The sequence below is a fragment of the Pelobates fuscus genome, chromosome 9 (assembly GCF_036172605.1).
Source record: "Pelobates fuscus isolate aPelFus1 chromosome 9, aPelFus1.pri, whole genome shotgun sequence".
In the NCBI taxonomy this organism is placed as follows: domain Eukaryota; kingdom Metazoa; phylum Chordata; class Amphibia; order Anura; family Pelobatidae; genus Pelobates; species Pelobates fuscus.
Window position 1 is genome coordinate 85,524,045 of NC_086325.1, and position 25,386 is coordinate 85,549,430.

The 25,386-nt window shown below is 37.0% G+C and overlaps 1 protein-coding gene across 1 annotated transcript in view; it reads left to right on the forward strand.

Moving 5' to 3' along the window:
• Nucleotides 1–25,386, forward strand: part of COL4A5 (collagen type IV alpha 5 chain) — a 142,726-nt gene that overhangs the window by 75,124 nt on the left and 42,216 nt on the right. Inside the window, exons 14-30 of the mRNA XM_063432133.1 lie at nucleotides 305–358; nucleotides 1,597–1,647; nucleotides 2,925–2,969; nucleotides 3,090–3,143; nucleotides 3,379–3,420; nucleotides 4,234–4,363; nucleotides 8,812–8,973; nucleotides 11,692–11,766; nucleotides 12,869–12,961; nucleotides 14,524–14,594; nucleotides 15,405–15,596; nucleotides 16,308–16,476; nucleotides 17,595–17,687; nucleotides 18,502–18,606; nucleotides 20,809–20,906; nucleotides 21,293–21,443; nucleotides 22,140–22,253. Coding sequence (XP_063288203.1) covers nucleotides 305–358; nucleotides 1,597–1,647; nucleotides 2,925–2,969; nucleotides 3,090–3,143; nucleotides 3,379–3,420; nucleotides 4,234–4,363; nucleotides 8,812–8,973; nucleotides 11,692–11,766; nucleotides 12,869–12,961; nucleotides 14,524–14,594; nucleotides 15,405–15,596; nucleotides 16,308–16,476; nucleotides 17,595–17,687; nucleotides 18,502–18,606; nucleotides 20,809–20,906; nucleotides 21,293–21,443; nucleotides 22,140–22,253 — 1,699 coding nt within the window. The remainder of the gene's footprint in view (nucleotides 1–304; nucleotides 359–1,596; nucleotides 1,648–2,924; nucleotides 2,970–3,089; nucleotides 3,144–3,378; nucleotides 3,421–4,233; nucleotides 4,364–8,811; nucleotides 8,974–11,691; nucleotides 11,767–12,868; nucleotides 12,962–14,523; nucleotides 14,595–15,404; nucleotides 15,597–16,307; nucleotides 16,477–17,594; nucleotides 17,688–18,501; nucleotides 18,607–20,808; nucleotides 20,907–21,292; nucleotides 21,444–22,139; nucleotides 22,254–25,386) is intronic.

Sequence of the window (25,386 nt, forward strand, 5' to 3'; positions counted from 1 at the left end):
GGGAGCGAGTTTGAAGATGGTAGTTTTTTTAACTAAAATTATTTTATGTGTAAAACTCTTTTCAAATTCAATTAAATAAATACTGTTAGTTTTTTAAAGAGAAGTGTTAAAGGACATCTACATGTACAATGTTATAACATTACATTTCCTTTTTTGTGAATAATTAGGACTCCAAGTGACTTCTTTAACATCTTTATTTTGTGCCAGGTTGGCTTTTTAGTCATGTTGATGTCCATCTGCTGATATGTTATATGGTAATCCTGATTGTAGTACTGAGCTGTCCAATTTTGTCAACTTCTAATAGGGTTCAACTGGTCCCCAAGGATATCCAGGTGAACGTGGGTTTCCTGGCATTCCAGTAAGTAACATTACATTCTTCCTTTTATACTTCTTATTATCTAATATGTATTATTTACTGGATTCTAGTCAGTGATACAACGGGAATGATACATACAAATATGTATTTTATTGCATACAAAGGAGTTCAAACCTAGATGTAATATGCATTGCAAGATGCCTTAAAAAAATCATTAGAAGCAATGTGTGGAATCAGTGCAATGTCCACAAATTATTCTAGGCGCAATCTATTTAAAAGGTTACTTGGCTAAGGGATGTGTAGGGAACATGTAGGATGTAGAACAAATGTAAGATTTAAGAACTCAAGCTGAAGGTTCTCTAAACACCTCCAGTACTCATTGCATAAAAAGCAGAGATATATGAAACGCATAGGGGTTTTGTTACAGCAAACATCTACTTTTCAAGCAACTTTTGGTTCAAGATGTGTGCCCAAATTCATCAAAAATGCAAGTTTGTTGCATTGTGTATGCCATTTGAAAAATCAGTGCAGTTTATTCTTTGGAAAATAAGACCCATGGATATATCTGTATTAAGTGCAGTTTGAAGGCAATTTTGCAATTAGCAGGGGTATTCCTTTGGTTTCCATGGGAAATGATACACAATTTTGCTTGTAAATCGCTCTCAGTGCACAGGCCCTACCATAACAAAATGGTGCATTTTTTTATTTTGGTCATGCTATTACCAGCTTGAAAATCAGTATGTGCGAATCAGTTTAATTCAGAGAAAACACAATTCACACATCTCTATGCAGAGTGTCAAGTTTATTGGAGGTTTTGGAGTAAAAAAGGCACTTGTTATTCCTCTAACCTTCAGCCAACTAAAGAGATATCACAGTTTTCCAATTAACCACTACTGTTGGGAGAGCACTTTGAACAATACAAGAAAATAAACAACCAGGTTACACAGTAACCTGACATGAGTGTATGTTGTGTTACGTATTACGGGAGTTTATTCACCAAATGATGATCTGTAAACAAGAATTGAAAAGGAAATTGCAAAATTTAGATCAAAATAGTGGAACGAGACACATTCTCCTCCTCAGATATTTTACCAGCTCTGCTATTTGTGGCCTAAAACATTGTAATTCTCGTGTCATCTCACCTCAATTTCTATTTTAGATAATAAACAACCTCATTGTAGTAATAGATTAAATCATTCAAATTATATTATAAACTAAAATTGTATTAACTGTCAAAAAAATGCGTGCATTTTAGAATTTTCTATATTTATTTTTAATAGGGATCCGCCATAAAAGGAGACAAAGGAGAATCCGGGGAAGCTGGAAAAATAGTAAGTTATCAAACACTGACGTAAAGTAAATATGTGGAATATGAAAATATTTGCAACTCTGTAGCAGTGTTCTATATGGGAGCACTGTTCAGCCAATCAGATTAACAGGCCAGAGGTCCATGTAATGCCAGACTAAAGCTCGCAAGACTCAAGTTTACAATACAGTGTAAGGGATTATTTACGATGAGCAGGTTCTAAGTAGTAGAACAACCAAGTGGAACCCAGTATTGCTAGAGTTTTAGGAATGTACCCGTAATTAAAGCAAACAGAAAATAATGTAAACATCATCTAATATCAAAGACAAGTTCTATTTTTTTCATGATCAATAGAAAGGTAGTTGTATGTATACTTGCATAACAATGTCTAATTGTCTAACGATCTGACTCTGATCCGCATTCATTTTCACTCTGGTAATTTCGGTATCTGTAGGAATTCCGACAGATATTAACCAGTGATTAAAAACTGAATGGCATCCGTGAACAATTTGTATAAAACACAGTCAGTAAATGACTGCGCCATATGTGCATAATGCCATGAAAATCTGACAATTATTACCTTGTTTAATTGTTAATATAAGCTTGGCTTCAGCTCGGCTGGAACTGGCATCGTATTTGGAAGGATCACACTAAAATTTGGACCACTGTTACTGTTAGGTCTCTTATTAGAACTGCGATCGTCTGATGAACCTGGCAGGGACTGAGTAACTGCCAAGTTCAGCAAAAACCTCTTTGTTGCCACTGAAGTCAAGTTTTCATTACTGGACAGAAAATACATTGTTTAGTAAGTAGCGAACGAAAAAGTTAAAATGAACGCTGGCTTCTTTTATAGACAGTAGGTATGTTTTACATTCATTTAGGATTATGAAAAAAACAACATGAACATTAAACACGCTAATGCAAAAAGTAAGCAGGGAAAGAAGATTGATAGATAGGAACTCACAATAGGATTTAATAAATCGGGTACGGGGGGATATGGGTGCGATATGGGGAGTTTAATAAGAAACGAAACGTGGAAACATTTAATAAATTAACCTGGAGATATTTATGATGACAAGAGTACCAAGGTCTGAATTATAGAAGCATCAGCAAAAATAATACAAGGCAAGTACATGTCAGAAATAAAAGAAATAAAAAATGTAAAAAACCAACAAAAAAAAACCAACCCACTAATACATATATTTTCCCCATGTTTGGAACCTGTATATTTCTTGCACACAAACAGTGAAAGCCTACCGTAGCTTTTCTGTCAATTGATCATCTTCATCTTGCTTCTTTTAGGGGAAATCTGGAAAAGATGGAAAGAATGGAATTCCTGGTTCTGATGTAAGCATTAGTTATAATTACCAGTAGTTGTTGTAAACAAAAACAACTCCTCTCAAAGATATACGTAGATAAACACTGAAAAAATAACAACATTCTTTTTACATATTTTGCTTTTTGCAGGGCCTCTCTGGAGATCGTGGTTTACCTGGAAGTCCTGGCCGAGATGGCGAGAAAGTAATTTTGTATAATTTTTTTTTATGACTGTTTTTATTATATGTATGTGTACCTCTCATTTATTTATCATCAATGTGTCCATTCACTTTCAGTTATTTTGCTTTATTGCTCTGTCTCTAGTTGGGAGCCTAGTATTTTGCTCTTTTTACATCCACCCCCTTCATTATATCTCTTTTTAATTTTGTTCATTTTTCTTTTTTAAATATAAAAAATTTCACTTATGTTACTATTTCAGGGGCAAAAAGGAGAACGCGGTTTCCCTGGACCTCCTGGAGAAGTAAGTATTCTTCTAAAATAGTTGTTATTCTTTCATTGACATGATATATTTGATCAGAATTTATTATCCTAGGTTAATAATGCTAGATATAAATAAATAGATAGATAGATGTATAGATAGATAGATAGATAGATAGATTATGATCTTCTGTATTTTATCTTGAGACACATCCTATTTACACTGACTACTTGTCAGCTGAAAAAAATGCAGAAAAATAAATAAATTCCTGTGAGTATGTTGTATTCCTTAAAGAGCTACTTGAAGCATTATAACCACTACAACCCACTGTAATTGTTATGGTACCAGGAGTACCCTAGCCCCATTTCCTGGTAAGTGAGAAAACCATTTTGTCCTCTTACATTTGTCCCTGCCGGGTGCCGAAGGTCCTCCATGGCCAGTGACGAGCATCCAGTTTCTGTAGGCTTCTGAGCACTGGCAGGCAATAAAAGAAACTCTGTCTACAACTCTTTACTGCTCTGGCCAATTGCACCCCAATGGCACTTGCAGAACTTTGGAAGTGCAGCGTTTCATGGAGAAAAATTGCTGTGATGCACAACAGCAAGATATATATATATAACAGATAGATACATTTAAGTCTCAAACTTTCCAGTCGCCACTAGTCATTGTTAAGTAAAAGTGCAGCCCTTGCGAACTGAAATTCACCCTTGGTGAGTATGCTATGGCTTGCAGTGGTGAATACATTTTAAGGTCTTGCTGGCAGCATAGGACTTAAAATTTTAAGCCTTATATATGTATATATGTAAAGAACTTAATAGCCAGTAGTTAATTTGTCAATTATTTATTTGTTCACAGATTATTACAAGACCGGGTATTGGTAGAGTAGGAGCAAAAGGAAACACAGGACCCCCAGGATCACCAGGAAGTAAAGGAGATCGTGGTTTTCAAGGTTTACAAGGGCCTCCTGGTATGCCTGGACTCCCAGGTGAGATTTATCAAATAATCAATCAATTCTCTAAGGATTACCAAAAACCTGTAACATTGTACAGTTCAAATACATGGCCCTCTGTCAATACATGGCCCTCTGTTTAACTAGTATTATTAAGGTGTCTACATCAAGTTGTAAAAAGTAGATCCTCGTAAAGAGGAATGCGGGTAAGTGCAGTTTCTTCCTACTGAGAAACAATTTTATTTTATGTTAGCCAGAGCAGTGTAAGAAAGTGTAAGAAATTATGACCCTCTTACAAGGATATTCTTTTAGGGAATGTGTGACAAATAAGACACAGACACAAGTGTATAATAAAATGTATTGTTAATATTGATTTAGGCTACTGTTACAGATTTTAAAAGGATTATACGCAATACACATTATAATCATATCCAGTCCAAAACCAAAAAATACATAGTAAAAGTGCAATACTTAAACAAACGAAGATCTTCCCCTTGCGCCTTCACCTTTGGAAGTCCGGGACAGTCTCTCTCAGTTCACCATGGCACCTCTGCTTTGCTGCGCTGTACTCCCCAAAAGAGACAAAGAGAGAAAAAGAGGAGACCAACCTCCTTGGCTGTTGTCCTTTTAAAGACTGATTTTTGCAGTCCTTAACTACATGTCCCAGAATCCCTTTTCCCTCCCAAAAGTGGTTTATCCAGCCCTCTTTTCCCAGAGAGTTCTATCTTTACACAAAACCTTGTCTTTGATCTATTCTCCACAGCTATATTATAACGTACTGTAAAAAGTGACCAGTTAGGGTTGGTTTCTGGGTAGATTGGACAGGATGGCTTGGGAAAACACAAACTTCATGGTTACACCTAGATGTTAATCACTCTGATCTTCTGATCCCCTGATAATATGAACCTCTATAGTAAATATGTACACACATTTTTACCCTTTGATGACAACCTCCTTTGATATGTAAATAGAATTCCATTGTGAAACCATATAGCTTATTACACAACAGACCTTCACAAAGTATATGTCAATATATTAAATAGAAAATATAATTTGAAAAGCACCCCATTTCTCACAATAGCTTGTGCTGAATTGCATACATGAATTAAACAGCTCTCCATTTAAATCTTTGGTATCCAAACTAGTCCGAAGGTAATCTCAACTTTATTAGATCTACATCTCAGCAGTCCATCTTTTGGGCATCAGTATGTTTACAAGAGGGCACCGTGACAGCTGGAGCCTAGAGGAAACAGGGGATGAGAGTAGCTTGATTACTAAATTGATTATCAAGTTATTTTAAAAATGTTAAATAATTTAAAAGAATGATAAAATAAAATATAAATGTATTTAACCCCTTCACTATCAAACTATTTGAGAAAGAAATGACCACCAGAGCGTAGGGGGGGGGGGGGGGGGGGGGGGGATCCTAGCATCCAGACTAAGAGGTTGTGCTGAACTTCAGCTCCTGCTCATTTTTGCACTTTTAGGGGGTAATCCCCCCAAAACCCAGAGCAATCGCTCACTGGAGAAGATCCATCATGACGGGGACACCCGGGGGAATCACCCGATACCAAAATCAAGCATGCAACCCCCGGGGACCCGACAATATATCCAGAGGCCTACCGGAGATCGAGCAGCAGGGAGACGGCCGCTCCACGCGCTGACTAACCTGGACGTGGATACCTCGGGGGTATCACCTCCTACTCCCCTCACTATGGACCGATGGGGGTCATCTCGGTCCACATCAAGCGACTGGAGAGGCAGTGAAAAGCAGCAGCAACAGAGGCGGGGGTGAGCGCGCCGAGCGAGTCATCAGAATGCCACACAGGGGTGCCAGACTACTCAGCCATGCTAAACGCTTTATTTGAAGCCATCTGGGTGAAAATGGAGATCCGGGCACGGCAGACCAAACTTTGCACACACCTGAGGAAAGAAATTATCGAGCAACCCGGCCGCAAACGAACGGCTCCTCACCCACACGGGGCCCCAAGATGGCGCCACAGAAGGAAATGTCCTACACACATAAGCCACCACAAGAGAGGTAGCCTTGCCCCAAAACAAAAGCACAGAGTGCTGCAAGCTCCCCCACACGCCCAGTGCCCACCCGCACTCTTCTTCCGAGCTGGGAGCTCACCTCGAAGTAGCTCTCCACCGCCACCCATACACCCAGAGAGATAGCCGGGACCCGGTGGAACCCTGGGCCCCTCGACCCTGACGTTGGGGTCAATGTGGTAAGGGCCCCCGCTAAGGCCTCGGGCCGAAGACACTACTTGGGAGGGGTGGGAGGAGTACCGCGGCACGGAGGATCAAGCGACCGGATGGTCAGAAACGGCAAGCAAGAGAAGTAGAGCAATCCCTCACCCGAGTGCGGGAGCAAGGAGGCTTCCCCCCACAGCCTGACAGACTGGCTCTCGTACCCTGCAACGCCATCTCACCCTGTGGTGTGGGCAGATTGCTCAAGTGGTCAACTGCAGTGCTCATCACCCTGGTTTCCTGGTAATAACTGCAAACATAGAATTTACCATAAAGGGACTTTGCTCAGTCCATACAGGGAATCGGCGGAATGAAGCATGGGGTCCAGGACTTAACCTCTGGTATCACACATTATCACTCTCCCATGCCAATACATTTTGAACACTTGTTTTGCTTATTGTCATAATTTTAAGTTTTCAATTACTGAGACACATTTTGCAAATTATCCTTGTATTAAGCAAACCACACAAACTGCTAAAAGGTCTAACCATGCTCTGCAACACACTAAAGCAGGTTCAGGCCAAAATGAAAACTCTGCTATTGACTAACTACTCAAGCATGTGTGAATTGTGGCAGCACCATAGACCTGTTAGCTGTTAATACCTTTTATTATCTGCCCACCTGCAGACCAAACAGAACCTAATATAATATTAAAGCATGACCTAATATAATGTTTAAGCATGACCTCATATATACTACTTGAGCATGATACCTTACTCAGGATAGCATAGTATGTACTCATGACCAAACGCTCTACCAGTTAAGCTCGCTTGCATTGAAGCTTCACAGTTGCTATTAAAATTTTGCCGACCTAATCGACAGGACATGTTAAGCATGACCTAACGCACTACTAGTTAGGCGAGATAGCATTGAAATCGCACTATGTAACGTATTGTATCAACCTTTACCTAATAATACCAAAAATTGTGCATGTTTCTTTTATACCCCAATGTAAACCACAAATATGAAACGCTGGAGGATTGCCTTTGGGGTTCCTCACATGTGATTGTTACTTGACTTTGCACTGCAAAAACAAAGATTTACAAGAAAGTAGCACGTGAATGTATATTTTGTGGTCATATTCATTAGATGGTACATTATTTATTGGCAAAATAAAAATGATTTGATTTTTGCATATGAACAGGAAAATTTCAAAATGTATTTACAGAATAAAGAACATTTCTTTATCATCTTCCTGTGTCCTTATCTATATTACAGATCTTTCTGAAAAGCATTGTGCTACCGAATCTACTCACACAATTAGCACAACTGTGTAACTTAACCCATTAAGGACAGAGGCTAGAATTTAGAATGTGTTTAAGGGTCTCTCTTTATGTACTCCTATACATATTATATATTGTTTCAAAGGATATAAAAGTCCTTGTTTAATATTATATATATATATAAATAACAAGTATATGAATAAAATGTTTAAAAAATAGGTGAAAATGGAAAAAAAAATGTTTTTTTTTTGTTATAATTTTTACACATCCAGTGCAACTGAAGAAAATATACCTCAAAATAGATTCACATATCAGTCCATACTGTTAAATGTCCCATATGATCTAAATTAATTTTTGGTAGTTAACGCTAACCTTATGCAGGCTAGCATGGCTAACTCTATACCAACCCTACCTCTATCCCTAAGCTTACACGAACTGTAACTGTATACCTACTTTAACCTTACCCCTAACTTAAACAATACACTATATTCATATCCTAAAACAGCATTAACCTTAACTCAGCATTACCCCTTACCTTACCCTAACACTAACCCTATACATAATCCTAACTTCAGCCCTACCCTAATACTAACCATAACCCTGCAATAAAAATAATCTTAAGGAATATCCTCTGATAACATCAGTTCTAATATCAGCAGATGGATTTCCTGGCTAAATCAGCAGAGCCTGCTATCTATTGGCTGTTTTCCGCATGAAAGGGAGATGTCTCTGTAATGCTGAACCCACAGCATGCTTTCCCTGCCAGTCACACTGTGATAGGTGCTAGGCAGCTGATAAAGCCCAGCCTATTGCAATCGATAGGGAGGCATGAAGGGAGACCCTGTCAGGTTCTGTTCAGATCCTAGGAGCCTCTCTTAAGCAGATGGCAGCTAGGAATCACAGCAGCTGAGAGTGATTGGCAGTATGCAGAGCTCACTTTGAGTGTGTATTTGAATGAATGCTATTGAAAAGTAATTGGTGAATTAAGAATTATGCTTTCCTTTTTAGGTACTTCCAGTCCAGGGCCTTCTGGAGACCCAGGTTTCCCAGGAGAAAGTGGGCAGAAAGGAGATGAAGGTCCACAAGGAATATCAATACCTGGAAGTCCAGGCCTAGATGGTCGTCCAGGATCTCCAGGACCACCAGGACCCCCCGGCCTATCTCCTTCAGGTTAGTCATGTACAGTAGCATTTTGCTATAAATTAGGATGAAATGCTTTTAGAAAGTTACAATATTGAATTTTAAAATTGCTATTTAGTATTTGTAATGTGTCAACATATATTGGCATACAATATAAATTAGCCACAAAGAGTCTAGAAACTAAAGATATCATTTTGTAAGTACATGTGAATGAATTAGAATGGTTAATCCATTCAAAAGGGCTTTAGCTTCCCATAGTTTGGTGGGTGCTAAATGGCTTATTGCTCTCAACTGGAAAAGTCAGCTGTGCACATTTAACTAGCAGGTTGTATACTAACTAATTATACAAGTTTATGTCAGAACTTACTAATTCTCAGACATCAAACATATTGAAGATTTGGGATCCTTGGTACCAATGGATTAAATAGACATGTGGACCTTTGGCTAACCAGTCCTGCTATGTTACTTAACAGAGCTCTTGCTCTGTTGCCCTTTTTGTCCTTGTTTATTTGATGATATTTTTTGTATCTCCTACTTTGTTTACTATGTTCTTTACAATTTGAATTGTGTACCCTAGAGTATGCTGTTTTTTGTATTATTTTTTATAAATTTCAATTAAAATTCAAGTAAAAAAAAAAACACAAAGTGAATCCATTAACATGTAAGAGGGCAGGCAGAAGTTGCAATGAAATCAAATTCACATGCTTTTAAAAGAACATACTAAGGAAAGGTTATCTTACAGTCTAAGGGGTAAAATAAACCAGGAAACACATTATGTGCCGTGTGTATCATTTCATCTGAGCAGCTATCTCAAATTGCAGTAAAATATAAAGTAACAGTTGAAGAACACAAATACCTATATTAAGCCTACACTTCTTGGCTAGTGTGGACCCAGGCATTTTTCTTTAAATTCTAAATCAGGTTATTTATTAGAAAGTTTGATGCAAGGAAAGATCTAATTTTCAGTATGTCTAAGTTTAGATACAATAAGAGATCAGGGCACATTGCATTGAATAAAGGGCGAAGAGGATGGAAAGAAGGAATATTATCAATATTAAAGATGTATACAGAATGGAGATGACATGCAAACAAGTACATTTCATTATGTAGAGGTCCTTAAGAAAATGAGAAAATATACATTTGTTATCATATTCTCTCCCCTCCATGTGTTAGAGAGATAATGTATTCCGTGAAATTCCACTCCAAATCCATATCTACATTGTCAACCAATTCTCTTCTTGGCTGTCATGGCACCTGTTGGCCCTGTACTGGCTCCCTGTTGTTGTTCCACATGAAGCATTGTCTCTGATGCAGACTACTTAATTCTGGCTCCTTTTCTAGCCCTTAGAATGCAAATCATTTTGCAGATGCTTTAGTCAACACAACATTCTACATCCAGAGTTTTTTTTGACACTTCTGATGTTAACTAAAGTGTGACCACTCTGTACTATTTAACATGAACACAGTTGTGTCTTTGTTTTGTTGAGGTTTTTATATAACGTCGAGTGCATTTTTTTTTTTTAAGATTATTTTGTTATTGGCTTGTATTTTGACTATTTTGTATTCCGATCCTGATCATTTCCGCTTGTTCCTGACTAATCTTTGCCTGTTCTCAGCATGTTTTACCAATCCATGTACTGCAATAAGCCAACCCACTAAAGTCTAAAAAAAATCACTTTCTTGATTTTTTAAAAGTTTTGTATGAACTAGGCCTGTGTTCTGCTTATCATAGAACTGACACACATTATTTTCAATAGAAGTCCTGAACATATCCCATAAACCACAGTTTAGCATGGATGTTTCGTTTATAATTTGCCAGCAGTTATCTTCATGAAAATACACGAATGAAACCAGGGTGTAAGCTGATAGAAATTTCAGTTCTCCTCTCCTGGATCTCCAAGACCATTACTATGGACCATTATCACACATCATCTATATTATAAGCCAGGGGTAGGCAACCTTCGGTGCTCCAGATTTTGTGGACTACATCTCTCATAATACTCTTATAGCCATAATTATGGCAAAGCATTATGGGAGATTGAGTCCATAACATCTACAGTTCTGAAGGTTGCCTACCTCTGTTATTAGGGCACTTGATTAAGGCTTTCCTGGCCTTGTGTTTCTGTTCATTTTAACTTGTTTGATACAGTATACGTATGATAATTATTTTATATACCTACTGAACAGCATTGTAGAGTATGTTGGACCTCTATAAATAATAATAAGTACTGTGCCAGAAGATGTAGAAAAAGATGTAATTCAAGCCATTTTTTTTATTCTGGTTTTAATAAATAATATTCTTATATCATAGGCTTTAAGCTATAACTGAGAAATGTTTTCAGAGATTGTAAAGTGCTTATTAATTAATATTTCTTATGGGGCATTTAGAAAGTAAGTGTGTAGGTAGCTGTTCTAAAAAGACAATTTAAATTCAATTTAAAAATAAGGACGCAAATCTGTATAGCTTTTATTTCATTCATTGCATAATAACTTTGAGACATATACATTTATTATGTGCAAAGAATTGCTGCTTCTACATCAGGTTTTAGCTGCTACCCATTTATTGTGGGAACTATGAGCATTGTGCTGCTCCGCAATATCTTGTTTAACAACTCGGTGCTTAAATCGTTTGTAAAATGTATTTTAATTATCCAAGACATTAACAAGACACATTCAAGATATGGCATTATTAGCAGAAGTTGTTTGAAAACCAGAAAACTTTCACTGACATAGATTTTCATTTTGCAGTTGGAGAAGTATGCGCACAAGGTCCTGCAGGGCTACCAGGTGATCAAGGATATCAAGGAGAGAGAGGACAGAAAGGTGGGTAAAACTAAAAATGAAATACACTTGCTAACATACCTAACATTAATTCCTATGTAGTTTTAATTTGGATCCTTACAGTCATCAGAGGAAGCACTTGCTATAATACATTACTATCGAGGCACAGTTCCTTTTCTTTACTGAAATGTAATAATTTAATAAATAACATTTTAATTCGTCCATTTTGAATTTTGTCAACAAAACATTTGTTTTTCATACGAAATTCGGTAAAAATATACTTTGTTTTCGTACATTAGGACAAAAAAAATGAGCAAGGAGGGAGCCGACAGCACTACCAGTTCCCTCCTTGTAATAAATAATGTTAATTCCTACCCCCCTCCCTGCCCCTGCATTAAAACCTATGGGGGTCCCTATGACCCCCCTATTAATAAAAGGTTGCTGCTCACTGTAATTTAAAAATGAATATAAAGCAGCACTGCTCCCTGCCGCTTCTATTTTTACATATTACAAGGGGGGAGCCGCTAGCTCCCTCCTTATAATAAACTAAACAAACTGAAACGAAAAGGTAATGCATTCGGCATTTGTCCTTTCGTTTTGTATATAATTCATATGTAGGACTTTCATTTATGTTATAGTAAACGAATACGAAAAAGTCAGAAAATTCGGATGAAATCGTATTCGTCCTAAAACGAATGCACATGTCTAAAAGTAAGATAATCACCTTTAGAATGTGTGAAGCTATAGCACTGTTGTACTGCAGTGATAGCCGCCGTTAAGACTACAAAGAAGAGGCTCCACCAATGAAGATCCTCTTTTTCAGATGATATCTGATCTTGCCCTCTTCCAGCCCTGTCATCATCTGTCCAGCCACAGAGGCAGTTCCACTTATCATATAGGAAACGTGTAACTGCAGGATAAATTAACAACAACCACACTGCTGCTGATATGAGTTTATTCATGTCTCAATTCACAAAACTATGCATATTGCTGTCTCAAGCCAATAATTTCACACATGCACATCTATGGCTGTTTAGAAACATAACGTCATCCCACCCTCTCCCCCCATTCCACTTCCAGTTAATTCTATTTGGTTTAGATAGAAATCATTTTTACTTACATAACTTGTTTTATCTTTCTTTAGGAGACAAAGGAGATACATGCTACAACTGTTTGGACAATGGTATTCAGGGCCCACCAGGTGATCCTGGGTTTCCTGGTCCTCCTGGTAGTCCAGGTAAGTGCAGCTTCGGTAGCTCAGCATTTATTGATGACATGGTCATTCTTTACGTAATATATGACATAAAATATCCAGCAGATTTGCAGCCATGAACTCACCATTATAGCATATTCGCTTTAGAAGGTCTGCACATTACTCTATAGGAAACCTTTATAATTGTGTATTTAAAAGGAAGGTAAACACATCTTTGAACAAAATATCTGTTTATTTCAGTAGTACTACATAGTTCCCCTAAAATAAAACGTATACATCCAAGTATAACTTGGAGCAACAGCTTTTCATACACTCAAAGGGATTCCCTGCTTATTTAGTCCTGAGAGCTCTGTATAGCCCTGATAAATGAGTAAGATATTTTATTTTTGAAGACAACATTAATATGATATGATCAACATATATCATGGTAATTGTTATAATGATATATTCATTTTTCAACCCATGAAGGAGATGATTTAGGTTGCTGTTCTACATGGTGCATGATGCCTTGTGTATGTTATTTTTTTGCAAGAAATGCAAAAAAACAAACAAAAAACTGTTGCACATTTGCTCCACCCACGGGCCAGCCTTTTTCAAGAGGAAGTGAGAGACAAAATAGCGGGAATTGTACATGTGTACATTACTTATATTCCTATGCTATGCAGTGTTTCTGGAGGACAGTGGCCAAAGAAGCACAAGGGCTCAAATAGGGTGATTTACTATGCACTCTGTCATGCGGATCCACAATTTGTGGAAGACATTCAGTTTGAGAGCACCAGAGTAAGTTGAATGACAAATAAGGGACATTCACAGGTGAATGTCTTCTGACATTTGTATTTGTATAATCATTAAGGTCATATTACATACAAAAAGGTGGAATATGCCTGTTCTACCTAATAGACTTAACTGTCTTCACTCTAAATAAAAGCAAGTAAATTAAACTTACAGTAAGTGTTCTTATTATCTCCCATGTAGGAATTAGGCCGACACAAAGCAATAATGGTGTATTTGGGCACAGTGGTGGGAATGCTGTTTGACCATATAGTTCACATATTGTTGCTTGAGATAGGTGATTTTAAGAAGGTTTCAAACAGTATATTTCATCTGTCCGCCCTGATCACTATTTGTGTGTCTTGAATAAAAGTTTTTTTACATTTTTAAAAAAAACCATAATTAAATCGAGGTACTGGAAGCTGCAGTGATATCAGCAAAGTTCACTTGGCTATCTGAGGGATGATCTAGTATTTACTGCAAGAGCTACAAAGTGTGACTAGCTGCTCATCTATGCGGAGGGATGAAACACAAATCATTTAATTTTCTATATAATTTATAAAATACACTACATCAATGACACCAGTGCCTTGAAAGTGTTTTAGGTATGATTAATCATACATAATTATTCTGAAATAAACTGTGTTATAGGTGGGGATTTCCTTTAAATAGAACAGCTTGAAAGATTTGTTTTATCACCAAACTATGTTATACTTCAATAAATATAATATTAGAAAATACAGACCTTCAGTATGCTGGGTTTTCTTTTGCTCTAAATCATATCATCATTTTTACATCATCATTTCTTTTAATAGGATTGTCTGGATTTCCTGGGCAAAAGGGGGAAGCAGGCCTTCCAGGTTCGAGTGGACCTCCAGGGCCTCCAGTAAGGCAATAGAGAAGTATATTAAATAACATAAAAATGACGTATTTGTACAGCAGACATTTCCACCTGATGACACTTTACAGCACTTGGTGCTCATTCACAGATTAAACTGAAACATCAACTGCTAGTGGCTAACCCCCACTCTGTAAAGTGTTGCTGTCACATGATCCTACATGAACATTTCGTTAAATAAATGTATTTTCCTCCTGGAAGCCTTGAGTGCACATGGCAGCCTGTTTTCTTATTTAAATGTCTTAAAGATGCTGCCATTACCCATGTAGTTGACACTCATATAATTTATTTAAGTAGGAGGAATAAACAACTTACCAGAAGTAGAAACTAGAATCTTGAGGTTTGGAAAGGTTCTATGCTCAAAAAATGCCCATTAGTTTGGACAACATTTTAGAATTCCTAAATCAAACTAATCAATTGAATACTAATTCGAATTTAAATTTTTTTTATAATATGGCCTAGAACTGGAACAGTTGCACAATCAGCATGAAAGACAGGTCTTTTGTATATCTCTCATCTGAAGAATTATCATTGTCAGCTCTTGTTCAACAACCAGAGGACTAGTAGAACATTTCATCACTTGTCACAATTTCCAGCCTTTATAACTTTGTTTTATTTTGTAAAAAAAAAAAATGTTCATTGATTTGGAGAAACTAGAGGAAACTGCATTACATAATTTATCATCTACGTATGTTTTTGACCCCTAAGCATACTGATTACTGAACCTTGGAAAAACCCTCTATAGCAGGTAAAAGTCTTAAGAGGATCATCTCAAAATTGCACGACTTCTGTTTTCAGGGTTTCTCTGGAACCCCTGGTAGTCCTGGTCGGCCAGGTCCTAAGGGAGATCCCGGTGATGTGGTTTCCATACTTGGACTGAAAGGTGACAAGGGTGATCCTGGATTCCCAGGTCCAGGAGGGACACCAGGTCTAGACGGAATCCCTGGACGAGATGGAACCCCTGGAATCCCAGGCCCCAAGGGAGAGCCAGTATGTTTATCTTTGTGTTACCTAGCATTAATTTAGGACATAGTATTACACCCTAAGAGACCTCACTTGAATCTTTTACCCTTGCAACGTGAATTGAAACCTAATGGGGCTTTTTCTAGTGCTACTCAAATCCACGAAATACAAGGACCACATTGGATTGACAAATATCTGATATCGTAAGTTGGTAAACTGCCCCTCTCCCCCTCCGCCCCTTCCCCCCCCCCATTAAACTTGTTGGAAATTAAAAATGGCAAATGTTTAAAAAGCCAACTGAATACCATGTGTGTTGAGCACTACTTGTGCCTCACAACATTCACTAAGTCGACAAAGGTTTAGCTAAACTTTAAATGGTATAAACTCCTTAGTTTACTGATGTGTATTGCATACATCTCAAATTAAAATATTTTACTCTGTTACCGTTATATCAGAGTAGATCAGTTATGAAATAAATGCATATTTGCCTGTTGTTGGAACATACAGATGTAAGTTTCACTAATGTTGCCATTATTTTTATTTAGCAACTTATTATTAACCAGATGCTTATTATCTAATAGAACTGCCATGTGCGTAGACATGATGGGAACTTCTTTGAACTGTAGGACTGAATATTAAAGATTATTGATGGTGGTATTTGCTGTTCCTTATTCAAGGATTTAGATTTCATAAGTAAATGCTACATTATGGTCATATTCACATTCTGTTTGTGTACAGGGTGGTCTTGCTTATAAAGGTGAACGTGGCCTCCCGGGAGATAATGGTTTGCCTGGCCTTACTGGTGACAGAGGTCCTATGGGTCCTCCTGGCTTTGGTCCGTCAGGTCCCGCTGGTGAAAAGGGTGTGCAGGGAGTCTCTGGTCGTCCTGGGGCACCTGGAGTTCCAGGTAATATAAATGTTTATATAACCAGAGAATGCATGAATGTAGATATATCCAAAACTGCTCCTAATGGTGTTCTGGTCTTGAATATCCCTAAACATGCGTATGGTCCTTCCAATCATATGGCATCTTCCATTATTATTATTATTATTATTATTTTATTATTTATATAGCGCCAGCAAATTCCTTAGCGCTGTACAATGAGTGGACTAATAGACACGTAATTGTAACCAGACAAATGGACGCACAGGAACAGAGGGGTATAAATGTGGGATATAACATGGGAGCTTCAGTGTGATATATATTATATGCAATAATTTATTATGATATTGTAAAGCATTGCAGAATATGTTGGCGCTATATAAATGTAAAATTTTTTAATAATAATAATATCTCAGCAATGGTAAGTTTTCATATCTCAAGTTATCCTACTTAATTTGTCTGAGACTGTCAATTCTTTTAGTAGAACGTGTTGGCTTGCATCTAAAAATGCAGTGGAGATCTTTTCAATTGGTCTGTCTACTCTTTGGGTGGTAGCATCCCCACCTGATACACCCTTCTTAGCTGTATTTTGGTCCTTGGAATTGATGATGTATCAGATTATTTGTGAATTTAAATATTTGCCTTTTGTATCTTCCAAGTGTTTTAACTCATAACAAAAATCATATTCCAATGTGGGAATGATAGCATGCCTACCTAGAATCTGGAGACACACCTTAGATGTGAGCTAAACATCTACTTTGAACCACAATTATTTTTTTTTTAATTCTTTATTTTTCCGCAGTCAGATTTAAGATAGAAAGGCTGAAGCTCTCAAATTTTTTATATTATTTTAGAATTTACCATATATTTGCTTTTCTATCACAAGGCTTGCTTTTTCTTATGATTACATTTAAATCTCATAGCTATTTTAATATGATGCTGTAGCAAAATGTGAAGGTAACGATATATTGGCAAGCCATGTAGGTGAGCGATTGTAATGTTGGACCTCTACCAAGTATCAACTGCATACAGGATTGGTAGGGTAATTATCCTCTTTTCCCTTCTATTGATATATTTGATGTAGCTTCATGTACTGAGCAGCCCATATTTAAAGTTAAACTTGATATGTATTTCTCTCTCAGGTCCTAAAGGATCTGCTGGTCAAACAATAACAGAGCCAGGTGTGCAAGGGCCACCGGGCAGTCCAGGTCTTCCAGGTGATACAGGAACTCCAGGTGAGACAAAGAAACATTCTTTTTTGCTAAATAACTATTCATTTAATTTATAAACCTTTGAAGGCTGAGATAGGTGATTTTAGGTAGCTTTGTAAAATTTAAAAATGTGTGTGTATGATCGCGATGTTCCTTAATCTGTATTTTCTATTCATTTTGGTCTCTACGGCAGCACCATTGCTGCATCTAGGTGTGCCCCCAATTCCCTTTTTTCTTTGTATGTTTGAAGCCCAGACCAGATTCCTTTTGGGTTAAGCACCCTGCCCTGGCCCCAAGCTTCAGATGCCTCTGTGGAGATGACCACAAGAAGTATACATTTTAGGAGGTTTTTCAATAGCAATGTCGCTTTAATAATAATTTTAATTTGCTATATAGCAGATACATGATATGCATTGTGACTATATACATGAAAGCACATTCACAAAGCTCTTACAACAGATTAATTACGGTAGATACACTTTAGTTCATTTAGCACTATCACTATTTAATTTGTCTCCCACATTGGAATTAATGTAGGACCCACCTACACAGAGGTACTGTGGCGTAGTGGTGGGCGATATACCCATATTTGTCATTGTTACTAGGGACATTTTTTATTAGATGTATTTTAGATACATATGCATTTTGAAAAATAGGCATGGCAACTTCTTGGTTAGGCTTATAGCTATGCATGTTTAACATTGAAGAATGTCAAGACTTGGAGAGACTTGTATATAAGTATATATACTATATATGTATCTTGAATTATTTTGCCATGCATTTCCTGTTTCTACTCTTGTAAGACATTTTTTTTTATTGTCACTATTTTACGTGCTAGGTGAACCAGGTCAGCCGGGTCAGCCTGGCATTCCTGGTCTTCCAGGATCAAAAGGTGATCCAGGTATCCCAGGAATTGGACTTCCCGGCCCAGCAGGTCCAAAAGGTATGCTATAGGATTAATCATCTTGTTATGGGCTACGTGTCCCTCTTTTCACAATGTTTGGTATGTACAGTTGTGCCCAAAAGTTTGCATACACTGGCAGAAATTGTGAAAGCTTGGCAGTGATTTTGAAAATATGACTGATCATGCAAAAAAAAATTTCATTGAAGGATAGTGATCATATGAAGCCATTTATTATCACATTGTTGTTTGGCTCTTTTAAAAATCATAATCATAATAGAAATCACCCAAATGGCCAAGTTGACATAGCCTTGAATGTTTGGCCTTGTTACAGACTCACAAGATAACACACACACAGGTTTAAATGGTAATTAAAGGTTAATTTCCCACACCTGTGGCTTTTTATATTAAATTAGTGTCTGTGTATCAATACTCAATGGGTTTGTTAGCTCTCATGTGGATGCACTAAGCAGGCTAGATACTGAGCCATGGGGAGCAGAAAAGAACTGTCAAAAGACTTGCGTAACAAGGTAATGGAACTTTATAAAGATGTAAAAGGATATAAAAAGATATCCAAAGCCTTGAAAATGTCAGTCAGTACTGTTCAATCACTTATTAAGAAGTTGAAAATTTGGGGATCTCTTGATATCAAGTCAAGGTCAGGTAGAGCAAGAAAGATTTCAGCCACAGCTGCCAGAATTGTTCGGGATGCAAAGAAAAACCTACAGGTAATCTCAGCTGAAATACAGGCTGCTCTGGAAAAAGACGGTGTGGTTGTTTCAAGGATCACAATACGACAAAGCCTTTAGTGAGCCAATGCCACAAAAAAGCCCGGTTACAATATGCCTGACAACACCTTGACACGCCTCACAGCTTCCTGCACACTGTAATTTGGAGTGAAGAGACCAAAATAGAGCTTTATGGTCACAACTATAAGCGCTATGTTTGTAGAGGGGTCAACAAGGCCTATAGTGAAAAGAATACCATCCCCACTATGAAGCATAGTGGTGGCTCACTGATGTTTTTTTTGAGGGGGGGGGTGGAGTGAGCTCTAAAGGCAGGGGGAATGTTGTGAAAATTGATGGCAAGAGGAATGCAGAATGTTATCAGAAAATATTGGCAGACAATTTGCATTCTTCTGCACGAAGGCTGCGCATGGCACGCTCTTGGACTTTCCAGCATGACAATGACCCTAAGCACAAAAGCAAGTTGACCCTCCAGTGGTTACAGCAGAAAAAGGTGAATGTTCTATAGTGGTCATCACAGTCTCCTGACCTTAATATCATGGAGCCACTTTGTGGAGATTTCAAACGTGCGGTTCATGCAAGACGACCAAAGACTTTGCATGACCTGGAGGCATTTTGCCAAGACGAGTGGGCAGCTATACCACCTGCAAGAACTAGGGGCCTCAAAGACAACTATTACAAAAGACTGCACACTGTCATCAATGCTAAAGGGGGCAATATACAGTATTAAGAACTAAGGGTATGCAGACTTTTGAATCGGGTGCCATTACATTTTTTTCTTTGTTGACATATTTTGTTTTATAATTGTGCCATTCATTTATAAGCTACAATTGAACATGAATCCCATAAGAAATACAATAAATGTGCTTTGCCAGCTCACTCATGTTTTCTTTAAAAATGGTACATATTATATTACCAATTCTAAAAGCGTATGCAAACTTTTGAACACAACTGTATATATTCAGCGTTTGTCCTTTTTATCATTGTGTTATTTTCCTTGAAAATCTGCTTATGTAGATATGCTTTAGATTGTAAGCTTACTGACAATGATTTACTGTATTTTTTTATATCTGTCTTTAAAGGTAAATTTTGTTATATTCTCTGAACAATGTATCTGTTACTGCAGAATTAGTTTTCATTTTTAAATACACATTAACTTTAATATCTGAATTGTTCAAATTTCATGTCTTTGTGTTCGTTGATGTGGAGAAAGCATAGCTGCTCATAGACGAAACCCCTATCAACACAACAATTTCATCACTGTGCTAATGATAGTAGGCAATGCACAACAAAACATGTGAAATATGTGACATTAACATCGGTAAAATATTGCTAATAGGATGTGGGTATGTGAAAATGTCTAAATGTTATTTACTGTCAGTCTATGTGGTCAAAAATACAGTCCAAATAATTTTGCACACACAATACAAATGTTCTACTTCGTTGGTTGAAAGTTCCATGTGTGTTGATAAAAACTAACTCATTCTATGTATATCAGGGTTTCCTGGAAATCCTGGACCACCAGGACCACCAGGTTCATCAGGAAGACCAGGTTTAGATGGAACACCAGGCCAGCCTGGCATTCCAGGACCAAAGGTAAGGCTTAATAAAATTAGATATATGATGGTACTTCAAAACACTGTGTTATTGTGTAAAGTAGATTTAATATCAAAATGGGTTTATTTCTGAAAAAGCATATGCAATCATCATTATAGACTTTGGAGGTCAGGATTTGACCATTATAGCTTACTTTTACATTATAACAAATGATGGGTGAGCTACCTTACACACCATAAATATCAAGAAATACCTTAGTTATCCATAAATAACAGCTTAAGTGCCTTTTGCCTTTTGTAATAATATCAGATAATACCAGAGGAGGTTTCATGTGTTTTTACTCCTTACTGAGACATAGCGCTATAGCACTACCATCCTAAGGCGTAATGTAATGCAATATTCTTTCTTATAATGTTCATTGAAAGGGAGACCCTGGATTTGGTTTGCCTGGACTTCAGGGTCAACCTGGATCTCCTGGATTGAAAGGATCACAAGGACCAAAGGGAGATTCTGGCTTTCCTGGAACCCCAGGATCCCCTGGAAGAACTGGATTTGACGGGGCTACAGGACCAAAAGGTATGTAAAAAAACAGTAAGGAAAATGTGATAGCAATGTAAATTTTGGATGATGTGGATTTAATTACACCTCCTTAACAATATGCTAAAGTTACATGGCTCAAATTTGTAAACATATTGGTGAATTTTGTTCTAATAAAATAATGATTTAATTAATGCAACTCATATAAAGTACTTAGGGTGAGACAACAAGCGCTTCTGAACCAAATTATGGCTTCAATTTTATTAGTTTGGATAAGCTTTTCAAATAATCCCAACCTGTTAGAAAAACGTTTCAAATGGTTTATCTGCAACAATTTCCATAGACTTGGATGGTGACTTCTGTTGATATATAATTTGGAAAGTTTTTTTTACAGACTCTGATCATTTGAAAGACTTATCCAAAAGAAATAAATCAAGGCCTATGTTAGATATGCCTTGTATAGACAATGGACATGAGCCTACTAGTTCTCTGGCGGGTTTGGCCCTCTATAAGGACCCTTTGATGGTTTGTTGGACTTATATAGACAATGTACCTGAGAGATGTCACAATACCTTATATAAAACCTGCTATGTTCTTAGATAACCTTGAACCACTGGAAGAATACAGATACATATTTTGATTTTCAGAATGTATATAGTGCAAATACATAATTATACAGTATGCTTCTGGCACCAAATGATACTAAACTAATAACGTTACCTATTCTTTTCGTAGGTGATCCTGGTCAAAATGGACTACCTGGAGCTCCTGGGGCTCCTGGCAACCCTGGGATAGGAGGTCAGGGTCCACCTGGTCAACCAGGCCTTCCCGGACCACCAGGCCCACCAGGTAACAATAAAATTCAGAGTAGCAAAATAACATTTTATTTGTTCAATTACATGATTGAACAATGTAAATTATTACATTATTGTGTTTTAATTTATGCGGATCGGCAGAATTCCGGTACTGAGATTTCATTTCGGAAACTGAATCAGAAGAACAAAAAAAGTGAAATGGTCCAATTAGTGTGCTGCAAAATATATACATAAAACAATATCTTGGATATATTTTTCCTGTACACTGATAAGAGCATGTTCCCTCTATTTAGTTCACAGATTAAGTGTGAAAAAGTAACCAATAGAGGAAAATACAGTTGGAGCAGTAAAAAATGTATAAATAAATACAATGTGTTGGTCACTTCTCACTTGTTCTGTGAATAAAATCTAAATTTAGTGACTGTCTTCTTGACATCAATCACCTTTTTCCCACTAATCATCTTTTCTTTTGGGAGCCACAGGCGGTATTCAGAATCACAACCCCAAACTGAACATGCATTGCGTGGTTCCGTTGGTTCATGATTCAGATATATTTCGCTTGGAGTTAGGGAATTCAGCCGATCTCACCCAATTGGCCCAAATTCTGATGAATCACAGTTTGGCCTGAAATAAATCTCCCAGTCTAATAGAAAGTCACTGAACAAATTTCTTCTATATACGAAGGTGAAGTTACAATTAAAAACAAATAACTAATCACATGTGTTTAGAGGATTTCTATTGGTCATGTGCCAGATATAGAAAATGGGCACTGGTGATGCTATTGGGTTACTAAAAGAATTCAATTTAATTTAAAAAAAATTGCACTTATTTCAAGATAATAAGAAAGTTTTCATGTTTTACAAGAAATGCCAAGAAATCAAAAATAGAAATGATTATTACTGCACCATTCTTGTATTGTCTTCTGTTCTTTCTTGTATTAAAAATGCGTTCAACTGGATTTTCTTTTTTGTCTCTTGAAACTTCACATTCCTGGCCTGCCGTGTTCACCTGCACTGTTCTAGAGTATACACCGCCTATTGTATACTAATAATCACACGGAATGCAGTAGGTTTCCCTCACTGCTGGTTTGAATCACTTGAGCACTTTTTATTTTATTTTACACTTTTTTTCTTTTTATTGCTGTTATTTCTGATGCACACCCCACGGGTATATTCACCTCACTGGAAAGCTACCTATTTATAATGCATGTCTTGTGTATGATCAGCTGAGCCATTCTACTGCCGAAGAGTCCCACCAGGGAACCTTGCAGCCCATGCTGATTTAGCGCTGTTAAGCACCACCGATAAAGCCTTCACTGGAGATCCACACACATTTTCCTGAGCACAATTTGTATCACAATCTGTCTTCTTATACTACCGAATGTCTCCATTAATCCAAGATTTATGAATGGTTGCACGTACCTAATGATGTGGAATGCTTGCATGCAATAACAATTATTCCTCTATGATTTGTCTCCTGCCTTTTGTCTTTCCTTAAAATAGCATTGCCATCTGGAGTAGCATATGTTCTTTCACAAACCGCTAACCTCACACACCTTGAAGATGCCACAATGTTTACTGTGTTCTTACTCTCATCCTTCTAACTGCAGTGAAGAATGTCCTATTTTTTACATTAATTACTAAAGTGTAGTAAAACACATCCTGTGGCCTTAATGATTAACTAAAAAAAAACAATAGTTAATTATAAGTCTAAATAAAGTAGTTGCAATAGAATGCTTTTAATTCTAGATGGCAATGCTTTACTTTAATATTAATATCTGTCACCGTGCACTTTTTTTGTTTTTTTGCATGATACTTTTTGAGAAATCATATTTATATTTTCTAAATATTGATTAGCTTTAAGACAGATCAGAATGACAAGAGTCCATTTGCAGTACTCTATGCTAAGATAGTTAAAAGATTTATCATCTTTCTGATTGTAAAAGAATTCACTACAACAGTTAGCAGTGATGAGTTGCACATTTTGGTCCAAAAGTGATTTTGTTTCAATATAATTTGCACATTGTCAACTCTCTACATATGACTGGTTAGTGAAAAAAAATCTTGGATTTTTTTACATAATATTATAGGCGCATCTGTTATAATAAAGAAAACTCATTATCACCGCAAAACATAGAATACCTACTTAAAAACACAACAACCAATGTAACATAAACATAGTTGGTTTGTGCAGTGAGATATATTTTGATCCCAATTATAATATACGGTCAGATTACATAAATGTCCAAATAGTTTATTACCAAATTATATTTATGTCAAAAAAGGATGGCAAACTAAGGTTTTTTATTATAGTGGTTTACAGACGGAACTCTGGATGTATTCCTTAAACCAAACATCTAAGCCGGCAGTGTATAATGCCTAAATTAATATTTGGCTTCAGGAGGACAGAGATTGCATAAAGGAGTAGAGTCTACTTATGTTGCTGACTCTGTTGGAGAGTCACTATATCCAGAAATTGATATCATGGAATGTTAATGCAGCATTTCATTTGAGGAAAGTGGGTTAGCCTGACAATCATCTGACTGGTGCATGGGACATTTTATAATAATCTGAACATAAGGCATGTGGGCACTCTAGATTAATCCCACTTTAACAAAAGAAAATAATAATTCTGAAATATTTATTTCTATAAAACCATAACCTGGCTCCCAACAGAATACCGTAACACCAAATGACTCCCACAAAATGAAAAAGGGCACTTTGTAAAACATTATTCGTGGAATGTTTTTTGAATAATTAACATGGATAAAAAGTTGAAGGCACTGTTTCACACCCTTTCTGTTATGTAGATCTTATACGACATTCATAATTCACAAAATCAAACAGATCCTCAAATCTTATGGAAGCAATGTATAGCACACGACATCCAATCTCGCCTTATTATCAAAATGCACTATTTGATTAGTGTTAGAACGATGTGTCGTCTGTCCACATTGTGATATGCAACCACTAAGATCATTAGGTCGTGAGGAGATAAACACATCAATTTACACTAGCTAACCCTACTTGTAAATTACCAAGATTAGTGGAAAGCCCTCAAATGTAAACACAACCACTCATTTACTAGTAAACTTGGGTAAATGTATCAGTAAAGACAAACCAACAATACATGTTTACAGTTAACCACCCAAAGAGGGACCTGGACCA